The sequence below is a fragment of the Notamacropus eugenii genome, chromosome 4 (assembly GCF_028372415.1).
Source record: "Notamacropus eugenii isolate mMacEug1 chromosome 4, mMacEug1.pri_v2, whole genome shotgun sequence".
Taxonomy (NCBI): domain Eukaryota; kingdom Metazoa; phylum Chordata; class Mammalia; order Diprotodontia; family Macropodidae; genus Notamacropus; species Notamacropus eugenii.
The window spans coordinates 55,850,430-55,868,755 of NC_092875.1; the positions used below are offsets into that span (position 1 = coordinate 55,850,430).

The 18,326-nt window shown below is 45.1% G+C and overlaps 1 protein-coding gene across 2 annotated transcripts in view; it reads left to right on the forward strand.

Moving 5' to 3' along the window:
• YJEFN3 (YjeF N-terminal domain containing 3) overlaps positions 1–18,326 on the forward strand; it is a 32,614-nt gene that overhangs the window by 12,017 nt on the left and 2,271 nt on the right. For both annotated transcript variants that reach the window (XM_072601137.1, XM_072601138.1), the window contains exons 2-5: positions 10,576–10,684; positions 13,687–13,797; positions 14,904–15,017; positions 16,792–16,942. In XM_072601137.1, coding sequence (XP_072457238.1) covers positions 10,576–10,684; positions 13,687–13,797; positions 14,904–15,017; positions 16,792–16,942 — 485 coding nt within the window. The remainder of the gene's footprint in view (positions 1–10,575; positions 10,685–13,686; positions 13,798–14,903; positions 15,018–16,791; positions 16,943–18,326) is intronic.

The following is an 18,326-nucleotide window of genomic DNA, read 5'->3' on the forward strand; positions in this document are numbered from 1 at the left end:
TTAAGATGCTACCAGGAGCTCGGAGGAAAGCGGGGTCCATCAGCCTTCCTGCCTCGAATTCTGAGCTCCCAGAGTTCCAGGAATCCTACCCCCCGGGTCAGGGACCCTGAGGCTCAAGGAAGGAACAAAAGATTTGGGGAAAGTTTGCCCCTAATTCTGTGTCCCCTGGCTCTGATACCCTTGTTACACTGAAACGTACAAAGAATAGGATGCTTAGGTATCGTGGGACCCAAATTCTAGCCCTAGCTTTGGCAAACTTTTATCCCACCTCACCTTGAACCCGAGGAAAAAACCATGAATTTAACCAGAATTGCAGTCCTGGGACTCCAACTCATTACTACATGTATGCCCTTGGACAATTTCTCATTTCCTTTTTCTCATTTATAAATGGAAGAGTTGAAACATAATATCTTACAGCCTCTTCTAGCCTTTTGTGGTAGAGTTTGGGAAACAAATTATAAACCTGGAATGGAGGCATGAGATTTTATTTTATTTACTTATTTCAAAAAATTTATTTCGTATTTTATTTTTCCCCAGTTCCATGTAAAAACAATTTTTAACATTTGTTTTTAAAACTTTGAGTTCCAAATTATCTCTCTTCCTCTTCCCCCACTTTCTGTCTTTCTCTCCCCCCCCACTTTGAGATGGCAAGCAATTCAATATAGGTTATACATATGTAGTCAGAGACATGAGATTTCAGTAATGGGAGAATTGGAATGAGAGATTTACAGCTGGAAGGAACCTTAGCCTGGGCTTTTTTTACCTTTTCTGTGTTGCTTCTCTGGACATCTTTTTGGAAGAATCTTGATAAATGCATAAAATTAAATATATAGGATCACAAAGGAAACCAATTATATTTAAATAAAGATCTATTTTTTTCTTTTCTGAATTCATGGACCCCCTGAAGTCAGACCTCTTGCAAGTCTATGGATCCCAAAGTTAAGAACCTCTGTTTTTTTAAACTTGTCTTATTTTTTAAGTTCAGAATAAAATAAATTAAATTAAAAGAAAAAGAACCTCTGTTCTAGTCTAACCTCGTCATTTTATAGATGGGGAAACTGAAGAAAACTTTGAAGATGATCACTCTTCCAAAGTCATACAGGAAGAATCAGGATTTAAACTCATCTTATTTGACTCCACTCATTTGACAGTTCTTTCTCCTGCACCATATTTCCTCTTTTCCAAACAGATACTAGCAGAATACATACTAAATCTTCTACTTGCCTTAGCGATAATTTTGAAATACTTATAAAAGGTAGAGGAAGGGCCAAGGAGTTCTGTGCTTTTGGAGTTGGTTGTTATATTAGAAACAACTGGAAGCTTGTAGAGAAGTGGTTATTCCACTGTGATAGAGGAGAGAAAGGAGGGTAGAATCTGTCATGTCCACTGATTTTGGGGAGTATTTTCAAAGGGTTCATATGGAATGGTTAGGCTGACCCTCCTAACAGATTATTTGGTGAAGAGGGTCAGGAAGCTCCCAACAACAGAATTATGAAGGTGACGAACAAACAAGTTCACTGAGGAGGAAGAGGGAGTGATGTGGATGCCCAGAGAATTCAGCAATCAGCTGAGATTAAGATAAAAAAAAAGTATAGAATGTGGAAGCAAGTGCAGATAAACTCAGCAGGGTTACAAAATATTAGCATGATCCTATGAGAATTGATCAGAAATACTAAAACTGAAAATGAGCCAAGATTAGTAATGAATAAACAGATGAGAACAGGAGAGTGTTTTTTTTTTAAAGCTACATTAGGGACAAGAGGGAAATTGAAAAAGGGCTGAGATCATAATTCTGAAGGGATGGGATGGTCATAAGAAAGGACAGAGACAACTAAGAATCACTCACCTTAGTCAATTCTTAGTGGGTTTCTATTTTCTCTATTGATGACAATGACCTTCAGATTTGGAGGGATACAGCAAAAATATGTGACAGGGAGATGAAACTGCAGATAGGTGGGGAGATGAATTTAAATTACCAAGCTAAGAAGTTCAGCATCCTAGAGCACAGAAAGAACTGGCATATGTGATTGCCAACTTGCTGGCGATAGTCTTTGAAAGACCCCAGAGGAGTAGAGAAGAACAAAGTTCCAATTTTTAAAGAGAAAAGAAGACAGAATTTGTAGATTATAGACTACGGAGCTTGACTTGGATTACAACGTGATGAAAAACATTGATTCTGTACGTGAAGAAGTGGTAATTAACGAGAGCTAGTATGGATTAGTTAAGAACAGGCTATGCCAGACTAACCTTATTTCCTATTTTGACACCACTCCTGGACTGGTAGATCATGTGAATGCTGTAGACATAAAACGCATTATCTGGATGTCAACAAGGCATTTGACAAAGTCTGTTATGTAATGCTTTTGGACACTCTGGAGAGATTATGTGATGGCAAAGTGAGATGAAATAGGAACTGATTGAGAGATCCAACCCCAAAGGGCTTTCATTAGGGGACTGGAATCAACTTGGAGAAAGTGATCTATTAGCATGCCTGAGAGGTAGATCCTTAATTCCCTTCTATCAAGCATATCTTCATTAAAATCCTTAATAAAAGGGTTAGTCAGACTTCAGATGACACAGAACTGAATGGAATAGTTAACCCACTGGAGGACAGTTATGAACTGAAAAGATCTTGGCATGAGAGGATAAACTAAATCTAATACGACTAAATTTGAGAATAGCGATAAATGTAAATTCCTTCACTTGGGTTCAGAAAATCTATCTCATATGTGTAGAATGGGGAAGGTTGGGGGAATAGGGCTAGACACCAATTCTTATGAAAACCATTTGGGTGTTCGTGGGACTTCAAGCTCAGTGTAAATGTGCCAGTCAGAAAAGTGAATGCAATAATCCTAGGTTGTCTTAATATTATTTAGGACGAGGGAGAACACAGGCCTAGCCTAGGTCAGACCTCATCTGGAGCATTGTGTTCTGGGAACCAGTTTAGGAAGGAAATTGACCAGCTGGTCTTTATCCATAGGAAGGGCACCTCAGAGGCTAAAAGAAGTGAATCTGACCATATGCAGTGATTAGTCTAAGGACTTAGGGCAATTTACAGAGACAGACTCCAAGTCAATGGAAAGAATAATGCTCTAACACATAGTGATATCAAAAGGGAGAATTGGATAGCTTGAGAGACAGTGAGTTCCCCTTCACTGGAAATTTCTGAGTGCTGTAGGTCAGATTAGATGGCTTTTGAAGTCTTTCCCAAAACAGATTGTGTTAGTTCTTTGATTACCCATCCTTGAGACTCAATTTTCCCATATTGAAAATGAGCATAGTTGGAACAGATGATCTCCGAGATCCCTTCTTGTTCTCACACTCTGTATCTTTTGTTCTAATTCTTTTTCTAGCTCTAACATTATTTGCTTAGTTGAACAAATCTTTACTAAACATTCCCTGCATGCAAAGTCCTTTGGGGTACCAAGATAGATCTGACATAGACACTACTTCCAAGATTATTATAACCTAATGGAATGAAGGACAAATATCTAAATGATTATGATGTGGGGAGGAAGAGATAGGTGAAAGAGCAAGGTCCAGTTAAAGAGGATTTGAAAAATATATGGAGGATCATACCTAGGGAACATAGCCAATGTAAAGGAACGGAAGGGCCATAGATCCCTCCAATGCACTAGGGCTGCTGATGTCATCAAGCTGCTCTCAGTGAATTGGCTTCCTGCAGGTCTCCTATGCTCTGGTCCTAAGGTCCCTGATATTCACTGCCATGGGGGGAGTCCATTGAACATTGAACAAGCTTCTCTGCTTCCGTCTTCAACAGATGTGTTCTTCCATCAGGGAAACACACACACACACACATACACACACACACACACGTATACACACAGCCCTTCATGGAGAGCTCCGCTTTTCCCCTCCTTCTCACTTGACATCACTCAGATGTCTTCCCCCAATATTTCCTCCAAGGGAAACTCTTCTATAGACACACTTGATTGCATTGCATTTCATCTTTCTTCTATCATTCCCACTCTTTCGTTAGTCTTTAATGCCTAAGTGCATAGAATGGTGGGCCTGGAGTCAAGAAGATTCTTTCTGAGTTCAAATCTGGCCTCAGACACTTACTAACTGTGAGACCCTGGGCAAGTCACTTAACCCTGTTGTCCTCAGGGTTTCCTCATCTGTAAAATGAGTTGCAAAAGGAAATGGTGAACCACTCCAATGTCTTTGCTAAGAAAACCTCAAACATGATCATGAAGAGTTAGACACCATAGAAAGCAGCAAAATCAAGTGATTCATTCCATGCTGACCACAAACATACTCATGTCTCTCCTATCCTTAAAAAAAATCCTGACTTAATCCTATCACCTTTGCTAGCTATTTTCCTATAACTCTCCTTTCCTTCATGTCTAAACTTGAGAAAGCCACTATATACAATGCCTCCACTTCTCCTTTATCCTCTTTTCAAACCTCTGCAATCTGGTTTCTAAACTCTTCATTCAATGAACACTACCCCCTTTATTTTTCCTCAAATTTCACCCTTGATTTTGGTTGCAGACTCACACGATTTTGGGCTGATCGTATTAAAAACAGCGTCAACACTCTGCACATAATCTCTGCCCTTGGTGATCTCCTCTAGGATGACCAAACCCACCTCCTCATCCACAGGCACCAGCTTGAAGCTTCTCCAGCCCAGTCTGTCCAGCTGAATGGGGCAGACATACTCCTCCAATTTTGAGGTGTCTGTCTCACCATTCTAAGGCTTGACATTTAGAAGGATGGAAGATTTAGCAATAAACCTGTAAAAGCAAGGACCCTGACATACACAGGAGGACCTGCTATCACAGGTTCTTAGATCTGCTTTTCTAAAAGGAAAGCAACTTGGGAGGGGGGGAGTCAACAATCACTTTAATCAAGCACGTAATATCATTCACTTAGTTCAGGGGAAAAAATCAGCACCCTGAACTTCAGAGAAAATACAGAGGAAATAAAGATCAACAGATAGGGCTTCCAGCTGCCTGACATAAGCAATCCATACAGCACAGATCAACAGACAGAACTGTCTGACCATACATACATAGTTACCAGAGAGAGAAGCACCAACAACTGGGTTTTCAAAGGAGAGGGGACTCCTTAGTGGCTGCCCAGAGTCTCCTCTGGCCAAACAAACACTTCCAATGAGTAAGCCCCAAAGTGAAACCTCACCTCAGAGTATTTATACACTTTTCAAAGCCAGAGGGTATCACAATCCATGAGAACCAGTGCCTCATTAGGAATTAACAAAAGGTGTGGGTCTCCCCTAATCAAGCTTCCCTTAACGGGGCAGGCCCATTAATTAGTGGGGAAGATCTTTAATCTCATTAGCATTACCAAGCCTTAGCTTCTTGGTCCCCTATGCATATTGCTGAAACTGCTCTTCTAGAGGCTGTGTTTGCTTCTTTCTTCTCATCTCTGCCAGATGAGTTGACATACACACGATATTCTGCTAGTGTGGCAACTTTCTAGGCAGGTAATATAGTGGGGACCTCCACCTTCTGCATAGGGAGCATATGCTGCATCTGAGAAACCAGAGAGAGATGGGAGGCCTGATGAGCTGCAGGTCCTGAATTACACTCAGAAGATCCTGGTTTCCCACTTCCAGGTTGGCAATTCTGGTGACCAGCTCTCTGTGGTTCCCCACTAGGGCTGCTTGAGAAGCTAAGGTGTATACTGTGGTAGGAGAAGCTAGACACAGCCATTCATTCATCTGCTTGCAGTTTCCTCTTTGCACCATCATACTTGAATTTGTCAAATTAGATTTTCTCATGTACTGGGAAGCTGGTTGCCATCTTTATTTAATAAGAAGAAAGTGCTGTAGCTGCTGGCTAGTGCAAGATCCATTTACTTAAATAGGGGTTTGGGAAAGGCTGAGACTTTCCTTTCTAAAATTACTAATGATCTTTTCATTGCCAAATCTAATGACCTTTTCTAATTTCTCCTCCTTTTGGACCTCTCTGTTGCTTTCATCACTGTTAATCACTTTCTCCCTGTGACAGTGCTCTCTCCTGTTGTCCCTGCTCCTTCTCAGGGGCCTTTGCTGGATCTTAATGGATGTCAAGCCTACTAAATGTGGGTGTCCCTCAAGGTTATGTCCTTGAACCTCTTTATGCAGACAGTTCTATATATCTAAGATCTAGTCTCTTGAGCTCTAGTCCCATTATCACCAACTGCCTTTTGGCTCTCCCCAACTGGATGTCCTGTAGACATCTCAGACTCAACATATCTAAAACAGAACTCTTTCCCTCCTAGTTACTTGGACTCACAAGCTAGATATCATCCTTAGTTCCTCACTTTCACTCACACCACATACCCAATCTGTTGTCAGATCTTGGCATTTCCACATTCATAACACCTCTGCTCTGTGTTTCCTTCAGTGCTCTCACTGATCTAGGATCCTACTTCAGAAACTCATCATCTTTCACCTATTATAGTTGGACTATTATAGTAGCTTCCTATTTGTTTCCCTTCTTCTGGTCTCTCCCCATTCCAATCGATCCTCCATATGGCCATCTGAGTGATTTTCCTAAAGGTAGATCTGACTATATCTTTCCTTCTACTCAATAAATCCCAGGAATTCCCTTTTCCCCTTTAGGATCAATTACAAAGCCTTTTGTCTGACCTTTAAAGCTCTTTGTAACTGGTCCCTTTTCCCCTTTCCAGTCTTATACTTGGCTCTTTTCCTTACACTCTATAATCTAGTTAGAAGGGTCTATTTGCTGTTGCTGGGACACAACATCCTACCTCCCTTTTCTCTACCTTTGAACAGTCTGTCCCAGGAGTCTAGAATGCTCTCGTTCCTCACCTCCACCTCCTTGGTTTCTTTCAAGACTCAGCTCAGATCCTCCCTTTTTTTGGGATGTCTTTCTGGGTGTGTCCCCTTGTCCACCCCAGCTGCTAATGCCTCCCCTCTGATATTACCTTCCATCTAGCCTGTGTATATCTTGAATATACCTAATTATTTGCAATGTTGCCCCCTTCATTAGAATATAAACTCCTTGAGGGCAGGGGCTGGTTTTTCCTTTATTTGTATGCCCAGCACCTAGCCCAGTTCCTGGCACATAATAGGCATTTGATAAGGTCTTTTTGATTAATCACAACAACAAGACAAAGCAACAAAAACAAAAAAAAAGACTGCATATAAAATTCACACCTCCCCCAAGCTTTCTTGCCTCAAGATTCTTTTAGTTTTTCTATGCATAGGAATTTTTCATGCAAATGAAGGAGAAAAGGCAAAGAATGAAACACCTTAGTTGAAACAGTTTTGAAGACAGTCTCCATCCATCTCTTTTCCTTCTAATGCCTGCTTTTCTTGTGTGTATAATGCCAAAATCAGACCCTCTGAGCCCCACCCTCCACATGGTACTTTACTGTGGTATAATGGGCAATGTTTTAACAACAAATCGTCTGGGGAAAAAATGTACCCATGACACACACTGAAGTTTAATTTGCATTATTAACATTTTCTCTGTCACTTTCTTAAGTCTAGATAATCAACAAAGGATTAAATCAAGCCCTAGTTTATAGTCTTTACCAATTTCAAAGATAGAAATGCTCACCCTGAAAATTTAGCAACCTACTTGGTTCAAGCTGACTCCAGTACACCCTGACTTTTAAGGCTTCAAATGTACTTTATTGAATTTAAATGTACGTTACTCAATTTGTCTTTATAATAATCCTGTGAGGTAGATGCTACAGATGTTATTCCTATTTTACAGATGAGGAAACTGAAGAACAGAGGGGTGAAGTGTCTTACCCATGATTACCCAGCTCCTAAGTATAAAATGGCAGATTTGGAACCCAGGTCTTTCTGCCTTCATGTTTAGCATCTTTTATAACAGGGTTTCTTCATCTTGTTTGTATCATGAATCACTTAATCAGTCTGGGGAACCTTTCTGACTCTCTGGAACCTACATGAGTTTTTCTCAGAAAAATGTTTTTAAATATATAAAATAAAATATGCAGGATTACAAAGAAAGCTAATTATGCTGAAATGTAGTTATAGAAATATTTAAAAACCAGACAGATCAAGGTCCAGGACTCCAGGTCCTACCTGTGACATAGTGGTGGCTTCATTCGGGAAAGTCAAGGAAAGTTCATTCAGCGGTTAAACCTTCAGCTTGGTTGTAGGCTGAGGGGAAGGAAGCAAAATGGAGGAAGACATTGAATGGGCACAAGACAGGAAATGATTGAGGGATCAGGGCCACAGAAAAAACTGGAAGAATGGGGTAAAGGGTATGAATGGAAAGGTTAGCATTAGTAAGGACCAGGGGAGGAAAGGGAAGAGACTGTATTCCAGAATGGTGCGATGACATCCTCTAAAATTTCTGCCCTGGGGCAAAGTTCTAATGTCCCCACCCTAAAGATGGCTCTGCAAGCCAGTGATCACCCAGCCTTTATTTGGACAACCTTCACTGATACTTCCCATCCCTCTTGCTTCCTGAGGCTGCCCATCCCTCTTTGGACAACCCTAATGATTAGGAGATTTTTCCTAATGCCAGGTGAAATCAGTAAGCATTTATTTATCTATTTTATTTCTGTCTGCAAGCATTTATTAAGCATTTAGTATGTGCTAGGCACTTTTTCAAGCACTGGGGATACAAAGAAAGGCAAAGGACAGTCTCTGCTCCCCTAGAGCTCTCAATCTAATGAGAGGAGACCATGTGCAAAATAACTACGTGTGAACAAGCTAAATATGGAAGAAATTGGAGGTGATCAACAGTGGGAAGGTCTGAGCAGGAAAAGACAACAGGAAAGACTTCTTGTAGAAGTGGGGATTTTAGCTGGACTTTGAAGAAGGCCAGAAGGTGAAAATGAGGATGTGAGATTCTGAGCCTGGGAAAACGGCAGTGAGAATACCTGAGCAGGGAGATGGAGTGTGTTATACGAACAGTAAGGAAGTCATAAGCCCTGGATCACAAAGTATTTTTTTTGAGGGGAGCAGTAAAGTATAAGAAGACTGGAAAAGTAGAGGGTCTAGGTTACAAAGGACTTTGAAGACCAAATAGGATTCGATATTTGATTCTGGAGGTGATGGGGAACCTCTGGAGTTTATTGAATAGGAGAGGATGATATGGTCAGACCTACACAATAGGAATGTTGCTTTGGTGGCTGAGTGGAGTGATGGACTGGAGTGGAAAGTCTTTTGGCATATGGACCAACCAAAGGCTTTTGCGGAAGTCCAAGGGTGAGGTGATGAAGGAACGCACCAGGGTAGTGGCTGTGTCAGAGGAGGGAAGGATTAAATCAACAGGACTTGACAACAGATTAGAAATAAGGGATGAGAGATCAGTTGAGGATAACATCTAAATTGTGAATCTGGGTACTTGAGAGGATGGTGGTATGCTCTAGAGTGAAAAGAAAGTAAGGAAGAGGGTGTAGATAATGAGTTCAGTTGTGGACATGTTCTGCTCAAGATGTCTTTGATATATATTCAAATCAAGAGGTCCAAGAGACAATTGGAGATGCCAGCCTGGAAGTTAGGAGAGAGATTAGGGCTGGATAAACTAATCTGAGAATCATCAGTTTAGAGATGATATTTGAACCAAGGGAGCTGATGAGATCACCCACTGAAGTATAGAGGGAGAAGAGAAGAGGGCCCAGGACAGAGCCTTGTGGGTCATCTCCAATTAGCACTGACCTGATGAAGATCCAGCAAAGAAAACTGAGAAGGACTGGTCAGATAGGTCGAAGAAAAAGAAGAACCAAGAAAGAGATAATGTGACAAAAACCTAGAAGAGAGAATCAAGGAGAAGAAGGTGATCTTGCCAGGGTCAGAGGATGCAGAGAGGCCAAGAAAGATAGGGATTGAGAAAAGGCTATTAGATCTGGCATTTAATATGATCAATGGTAACTTCAGAAAGAGCAATTTTGGTTGTGATGAGGTCAGAAGGCATACCATAGAGCTGTGAGAAGAGAGTGAGAGGAAATAAAGCCGAGACTCTTCCACGCTTCTCAAGGAGAAGCCATAAAAAGGAGAGCTATGGGATCATCGCTAGTAGGGATGCCCCATTTGGGAATCCACTTTTCTTCTCAGACCTGGCATCACTCTTTGCTATACTTCGATGCATTTGTCCTATAATATTGTTTGTTTTAGCTATTTCAGTGACATGCTGCACTATTTCTGCCCCAGCCTCGGCTATCTGTACCATCTTAGCAAAGTGCAGGACATGTATGTTAGGGCACTTGGTGTCTTAGCCTCTATGTGACTATGAAATTGATGAAGGGCAGAGACTGGGTTTTATCTGAATCTTGTGTCTTCTCTGATACTTTGCTCAGTGCCCTGCCCACAGCAGGTGCTTATCAGCCAGTCAATAAGCATTTATGTAGCACCTGTATGACAGGTACTTCGCTAGGCTCCATCTGGGGGATACTAAGAGAAAAGTGAAACTGTCCTTGCCTTTTGAGAACTTACCCTTTATCAGAGGAGAGAACATGGACATATGTAAGTATACACACGGACACATATCAGTATACACACAGACATATATAAATATGCACGGATATGTAAGTATGCACAATAAACATTTGCTGAACAGGATTGTTTCTCTGGTTGACTCTCCATCTGTCTGTGTCTCCCAGCAAGGTGGAAGCTGTTGCCATGGAGAAGGAGCTTATTGAAGACTATCGGTTTGGGCGGCAGCAGCTGGCAGAGATGTGTGGGTATGCCTGTGCTGTGGCTGTGACCAAGGTAAAGTCCTCACCCATGCCTTTCTCCTTCTTTCCCCTTGCAACCTCAAAGGGCTCAGACTCCTGGGTCATGGGGCAGCTTCTCCCTTTCCATCAGTACTTGACCAGGTTCTGCCTCTGATTGAGAGGGGATAGCCGTGGCTTGGGGATCCTGGGCCTAGGAGAGATCACCTTATCTTTTGGGGGTTCCCCTCCCTAATAGGTCCCTGTGTGGACCCATGTGCTCTTCAACCACCTCCTTTTTTCCCCCTGCATGTCCTTAAAATAACCTTCTTTTCCTTTCCTGTATAAAAGCTTTCAATTGAGAAGATCAAGGACCTTCTGCTCCAGGGCATCTGCTCCCTTCTCTCTTCCCAGCAGGAGCTCCTGGGGTCAGAAGAGCCAAGGACAAGCCTTGATCAGAAGGATGGGGGCAATGAGGAGAGGCTGAAAAACTACTACCTCTTCAGGCAGGAGAGACCCTGGCTAGGTGGCGACCTGGCTAAGACTGAGGGCTGTGCAAGCGAGAAGGAGCCATGAGCTTCCCCTCAGAACCCTGGGCTTATAAAAGCTGTACCCAGAAGGAGCTGAAGGAGAGCTTAGTCATAAATAGGGGTGCCTTTTGGCAAGGAGCACAGAGTCAGGAGGGTCCTGTCTCTGACCTGGGAATCAGAAGATGTAGATTCTAGTCCTGGCTCTGCCATAGGCTTGCTATATGACTATAAGGAAGTAATTTCTCTCCTCTGTGCCTTGATTTTCTCACAAAACTGTGATCTGTAAGGTCTCTTTCAGCCCTGACATTCTATGTTCTGAGGGCCCTCCCAGCCCTGACAGTCTGTGTTCTAAGGGCCCCCCAGCCCTGACAGTCTGTGTTCTAAGGGTCCCCAGCCCTGACATTCTATGTTCTAAGGGCCCTCCCAGCCCTGACAGTCTGTGTTCTGAGGGCCCCCCAGCCCTGACAGTCTGTGTTTTAAGGGTCCCCCAGCCCTGACATTCTCTGATCTAAGGGCCCTTCCTGCTCTGACATCTTGTATTCTATTCTGTTCTAGTATATTCTAAGGATTCTTGCACCTTGCCCATGTTCTAAGGAAGGAGAGTATCCAGGAGTCTGTTTTGGTTGCCTCTACCAGCTACATGGGCATTTGGCTGCCAGACTCCTTGATTGATTGCTCTTGGGTATGGAAAAAAGACCAGATTCCACAAGGCCCGGCAAACAAGTTTAAGATAAATAAACGTTCACTGAGCCTGAATTGAAAAGGCCAGGCCTGTTCCTTTTGTGGCTTGGCAGGAGGCCCTCACCCACAGCAAGGAGAGAATAGTAGCATGGGCGTACACAGCAAGTGTGGTTAGAAGGCCACCCCTCACCATGCCCTGGGGTTCCTACGTATAAATAGAGTATCAGTTGCCATGAGGGATGGGCTAGGGTGGTACTTAGGTCCTTCATCTCTGGGCTGTTCCCCTTTGTCAGGGAGGAAGCTACCCTTGGGTGTGGCTAGAGGAAAGCCTCTGCCCAAGAGTGTCTCCTTCAGGCTACAGGGATTAAGTGTCAGTCCCCAAAAAGTTCCTCTGAGGAGGCACTGCCATTCCTTGGAGGGGACCTTCGCAACTCCGTTTCCCCTTCTCTGCTCCCCCTCTTCTCCCTCCATCTCCAACTTGGATTGTAAACTCATAGAATGTCCTAGTTAGAAGGGACTGGCTTGAGAGCATTAGAACGCCAGAGTTGAAAAGGCCCTTAGAATAATTAATAATAATGATAGTTTATGTGGCATTTTAAGGTTTGCAAAGCACTATACACACATATATCAATAAAACAACTAGGAGCTGTTATTATCTTCATTTTACATATGAAGGTTTCTCGGCCCCGGAGGTATCTGAGGCTAGAATGGAACCCAAGGCTCATAGTCAAAGGACTTGGAGTTGAATCCCACTCTCATACTTACTGATTATTTGACCTTGGGTGAGTCACTTCCCATTCCAAGCCTCAGTTTCCCTCTCTGTAAAATCCCAGGTGACCTCTAAGGCTCTTCCTAGCTCTAACATTCTATAATCCATGCACCCCATGGAAAGTTCAAGGATGATGATAGTGATAGCAATAATGAGTGATAATAATAGTTCAAATAAGATCTTTAGGTCCCACCTCTCCTTAAGTAGATGGGGAAACTGAGTCCTAAAATGAGAAATGATTTGTCCAAGGTCACATAGCCAGTTAATGTCAGAGTCAGAAATAGACTCAAGAACTAGGAGACTTGTTGACCTGAGGAGGGGTTCAGGAGAGACTCTTTTCTCCCCTGACTGACCTACAGCATTGTGTTTCCCTTCTTTCTGTCCCTAGCCCTCCATGCCTGCCATGTTTGCCCATTGTAGAGATAGAAAAAGTAAGGCCCAGAGATCACAGAACCATAGATTTAGAACCAGAAGGGAACTGAGAGGTCAGTGGGTCCAGCTCCCTTACTTTATAGGTGAGGAGACAGAGACCCTGGGAGGTTATGACCTGCCAAACATCACATAGCTGGACAGTGTCTAAAGCACACTTTGGATATTCATGCTGCCGTGCGTTCTCAGGGAGTTGACTCTTTCAGGGTCATATAGCAAGGTAGTCACAAGAGCAAAGGCTAGAACCTGAGTCTCCTGGCATTTCCTCAGTTGCCCCTGACCTAGGACTATGATCCATAAACATGGTCCTGAGGACTGGTGAGGCATACAGCAAACTCAGGAAGGACTGCTGTTGGACCATGGATCCAAGGAAGACCACTCCTTGCCCTGGCCCACAGAAGGGACCACCTGATGGATCTACTTCCTAAGGATCTCCTGAGAAATAGGATAGATATCCCCAGGGGGACAAAGGGAAGTACAGATGCTACCTCCCTGTGTGATTCTGAGTTTCCTGCTTTCTCTAGACCTCAGTTTTCCCCTGACTGTACAATGGAGAGGGTGAAGGAAGGCAGACTGGCATGAAGGGTTGGGGTGGAGAGGAGGACTGTGGGTCTCCAAAGGTTCATCAGCACTCCATCACCCCTTCTCCAGGTGTTTCCTGTGGCTGCCCTTTCCCGGAAGCAACGTACTGTACTGGTAGTGTGTGGACCTGAGCAGAATGGGGCCATTGGATTGGTGTGTGCTCGACATCTTCGGGTGTTCGTAGGTATCAGTGCTGCTGGGAAACCTGCTTAGGGTCCCCAGTGTTATTTCCCTGGGAATTTCTTTGACCACGTGGTGTCATCTAGCGGGGGCCCTTTCAGAACCTTCCAATCATACCTAGAGATTTCCTTTAAAACTCCCCCTCCCCTTATTCCTTGTGCCATCAGGAATGGCACAAGTCTGGAAGGGCTAAGCACATGTTAGATGATAAGAGAACAATGAGCCATTTAAATGTAAGATAAATGTAGAATTCTACACTGAGGTTCAAAGAATCAACTTTCCAAGTGTAGGATATAGGAGGCCTGACTACACCATAGATTCTCTGGGAGAAATCTTAGAAATGTCAGTGGTCTATGACCTCGCTACAAGTCAACAATGTAATATGGCAGCTCCTCAAATCTAAAGCTAATGCAGAGAGCAGCATGGTATCCAGAATTAGGGAAGCAAGAGTCCTGTTGTGCTCTGCCTTGGCCAGACATCTGGAATATTCTGTTCAGTTTTGGCTACTGACTTTTAGAATATAGATGAGTTGGAACACATCTAGAAGATGGAGTAACAAGGGGACTACAGGCCACAAAAGAATCAGATGAAGGAACTGAGATTGCTGAGTATGGAGAAGAAAGGGCAGGAAGAACCTGAGAAGTGTCCTCAAGGATGTGAAGGGTGGTCTTATGGAGGAAGGATTAGCTTTGTTCAGCTAGGCCCTAGGGGATAAAGCTAAGAGCAAAGGGAGGAAGTTATAAAGAGGCAGAGACATAAAGAAAAACTTGTAATAGAGCTGTCCAAAAGTCTGCTGTGAAAGGCAGTGAGTTCTCCATCCCTGGGTCTCTTTGGACAGAGGTATGATGACCAGTTTTGGTGATATGCCTTTTAAGGTGCTGGTTGAGCTAGAAAATGTCCTCCTGACACTTAACCTGTCATAGTGTAATTCCTCAGTGTCAGATGCCCCCTCCCCATTTATACACCAGCCTCCATCTGCCCTGCCTAGAGTTCCTGACAAATGCAAGGAGGATACAGAGTGCCCTGCCTTCTCATCTCACTGGTCAGCTCCCCAGACCCCAGGTTCTCCCCAGGGGCTTGACTGTCCCTCATCTTTTCCCCACCAGGAGTATGAGCCAACCATCTTCTACCCCAAACGCTCTTCAGACTCGTTGTCCAAGGACTTCACCACACAGTGTGAGAAGATGGACATCCCCTTTCTTTCCTATCTCCCTACTGAGGTCAGTCATCAGGTGGTCTCTGCTGTGGGCCAGGGCAAGGAGTGGCCTTCCTTGGTAGGCCCTTAGAGAATCTGCCTGGTCCCCAGGGGTCTGTGCTTTTGGTATAATTGCTCTGCTGTGGTGGGGAGGGACTGATTCAGACTGGGAAATGATCTCACCTGATTTGGGTTGGGAAACATAGGGGGCATCCTCCTGTCTGTTCCCACTGTAGGCTGGCAGGTATGTGTGAGGAGGGCTCAGCAGGCCAGAGTCAGCTCCTAGGCCAGAATCCCAGGACAGAGGGAGTAGAAGATGTACACTTCGTCCATCATCTGTGACATGCCACACGGGCCTCACAGCGGGGGGAGGACAGTGCTGTCCGGGGCCCTGGGTTGCAGTCTTGGTGGTGACGACTGGGAAAGGCATTACTGAATCACATTTCCTCTCTGCGTTCCTCTGGCGGCCTCTGGCATGTGACCTCAGAGCACCGGCCACCTCAGGGGCACAGACACCCACAGCCACGCCTGGCGCCCACCACAGACAGGAGGGGGGTGGCAGGACAGAGAGGGAGGGAGAGCCAGACACCATGGGATGGCTAGAGAAACCTTGAGGACATGCTAAGCAAGCCTCTTCCTGAGGGTCTCCTACCATCTCTGTCCCCTAGGAACGTCCTCAGCCACCTTTCAGCTCTGGACTGACTCCTAAGGTAGCAAGGGGAGGAGAGATGGCTCCTTATGGCACTTCGTGATCACTGGGAGGTGTAGGAAACCACCCTATGAGTGTCAGCTGGGTGGGAATTCTTCAGTGGGCAGGGGACACTTTAACATGCCGGTATCCTGTTAGGACCACCCATCCATGAGGGGAAAAGCTGTTCCCCTCATGGGGGGGCCCTAAGAACATGCAGGCAGGTTAAAGTGGTCCCGGCCCCAGAGGGGAGGGTGGCTTCCTACTCTCACCCCCTTCCCACTTTTCCATATGGCTAGGACTGGTTTTTCTTGGTTCTCACTCCAACCTGCTGTGAATCCCTGACTTGTTTCATTCCCCTGTCTGAATTTGTGAGTGTGCCAGTCTTTGACAGTGGAATCAATGAACCTTGCTCAAGAGGTGGGGTCTAGGAGGAATTGATGGGTTCTCAGTCCTTTCCTTTCTGCTAGACTCTGGAATTGGGAGGGAGGGTGGATTGGGTATGCACAGGGTTTGGTTTTGTTTTTGGTGTGTGTAGGGGAAGGAGTGGAAGCATAATTTTATGTATGAGGGTTCTTGATTTCCAAATGCAGAGATTTGCACACATGGAGGGTGGTGGGATGGGGGTGGAGGATGTGCTTTCTTGGGGGTGTGTTGGCATGTAGATAGTGGAGGTACACATGCATGTTTGGGATATATAAGTGTGTGTGCACAGTTGTGTGGGAATTAGTGATCTCATCAGTGCACATGGAGGGGCAGGCAAGGGATATATTGGGTACTGGGGGGGCAGCAGGGGATACACTGATCATCCTCCCTGGGAAGCGGGTCAGAGAGGAAACCAGGTATGGCCCTTATCCAGCTCTTTCCTTCTCTTCCCTCCGCATAGGGCCAGAACCCTTGGAGATAGTCTAGAGAGAAAGGGACCAAGGAGGAAGGTTGCTGTAGCCATTAGGACACACATACTTCCCACAATAGTACAGGGATTCTGAGTTTCCCCTTTCCATGGACACTAGATACTTCAAAAAGGAGACTTTTCTGGCCAGCATCCCTATTCTCCTCCTTTCCCTGAGCTGGGGAAAATCTGCCTTGGTTTGACCACCCTGTCCTACAGGTCCAGCTGATCAATGATGCCTACAACCTGGTGATTGATGCCATCCTGGGACCCGGTGCAGAGCCTGGGGAGGCCAAAGAGCCATGCATGAGCATCCTGGCCACCCTGAAGCTGATCAAGATCCCCATTGTCAGCCTGGATATCCCTTCAGGCAAGAAGGGGACAGACCCCAGGACCACAGTGTCATGGGCTCTTAGTGATGCGTGTGTGTGTACGTGTGTGTATGTGTGTGTGTGTACGTGTGTGTGTGTGTGTGTGTGTGTGTGTGTGTGTATGGTGAGGGATGGGGATTGGGTAGACCATAGAGAAGCTTAATACTCTGGGCCCGGCCCTAGATTGAAGCCCAGTCCTGGGCTAAGCCCTGATCCCAGCCCTCTGCCAGGCTGTGGCTTTGCTGGGGGGTGGCTATATGAGAGTGTGTGTATAAATTCTCTGAGGGCCAGATTATGTAGATACTCATGTGCTTCAGGCTGGTGCTAACCCTCTCAGCATCCCTGAGGCAGAGGTAGAGGGAGGAGAAGATGACACCCACCTCCTGCAGGTGCCCAGGCCCAAAAGGGTAAACACGTGCCCGCCTGTTACTGGGCCTCGGCTACCCCGGCTCAACCAGGAGACATGATGTAACTGAGCAAACACCCTGCTGGCCTGGCTGCCGCCTCGGCCCCGTCTGCTAGAGCCATTAAGCAGGAATCTAGTAAGGGGGAGAACAAACAGCCCCTGTCCCAGATGGAAAGGGGAAAATTCCCACCAGGGTAAATGTACCAAGAGGCCAGGGCTGGAGCAGGCAGGCAGTGCCCATGGCGTATATGTGGGAGGGGATCCATCTTGTGTCCCTTCCCCAACTCATGATCGTTCCTCTGGCACTGAGTGATCTCGAAGGAGTAGAGAAGATGGACCACAGAATGGCTGTCAGGAACGTGGGCTGGAGGTTAGACCTCACCAGGCACTTCCTAATGAAGAGAGTGACTATTGTATTGCCCAGTGAGACCACACTGGGAAACCCTGGGGATTCCTAAAGGTGAAATGGGAGTTAAAAGAGTTCTGGTCCTGGAGGCATCATGGTAGGCATCATGGTACAGCAAAGAGTACTATGTGTGGACTCAAAGGACTCAAATGCAAATCCTGACTGCCAATGACCACCTGCATGACCTTGGGCAAGCCATCGACTTCTCTTTCTCAGTTTTCTCAACTGTAAAATGAGAGAATTGGGTCCAAGGATTTCCAAGGGTCCTTCTGTCTCTGAATCCATGACCCTGTGGTTCTCCACTGCTGATTTTGGTGATTTTGAGCAAGGTACATTTCTGGGGCTCAGTTTCTCTGTGATTATACTATAGGATCTCCGAGTCCTGACAGTCCATAAGATGTTTATCGCCCAATCCCAGAGAACATGGTGAAATATGTCCTGGGTGTTGATGCCATACTAGAGCCTAATGAATCCCTTTTCAGCCTGCGACTCCCTGCCCCTTCCAGATGAACAGCAATCTTAACCTTGTACTAATATGTCCATGTGTCCACGGGAGGATGTCAGAACAGAG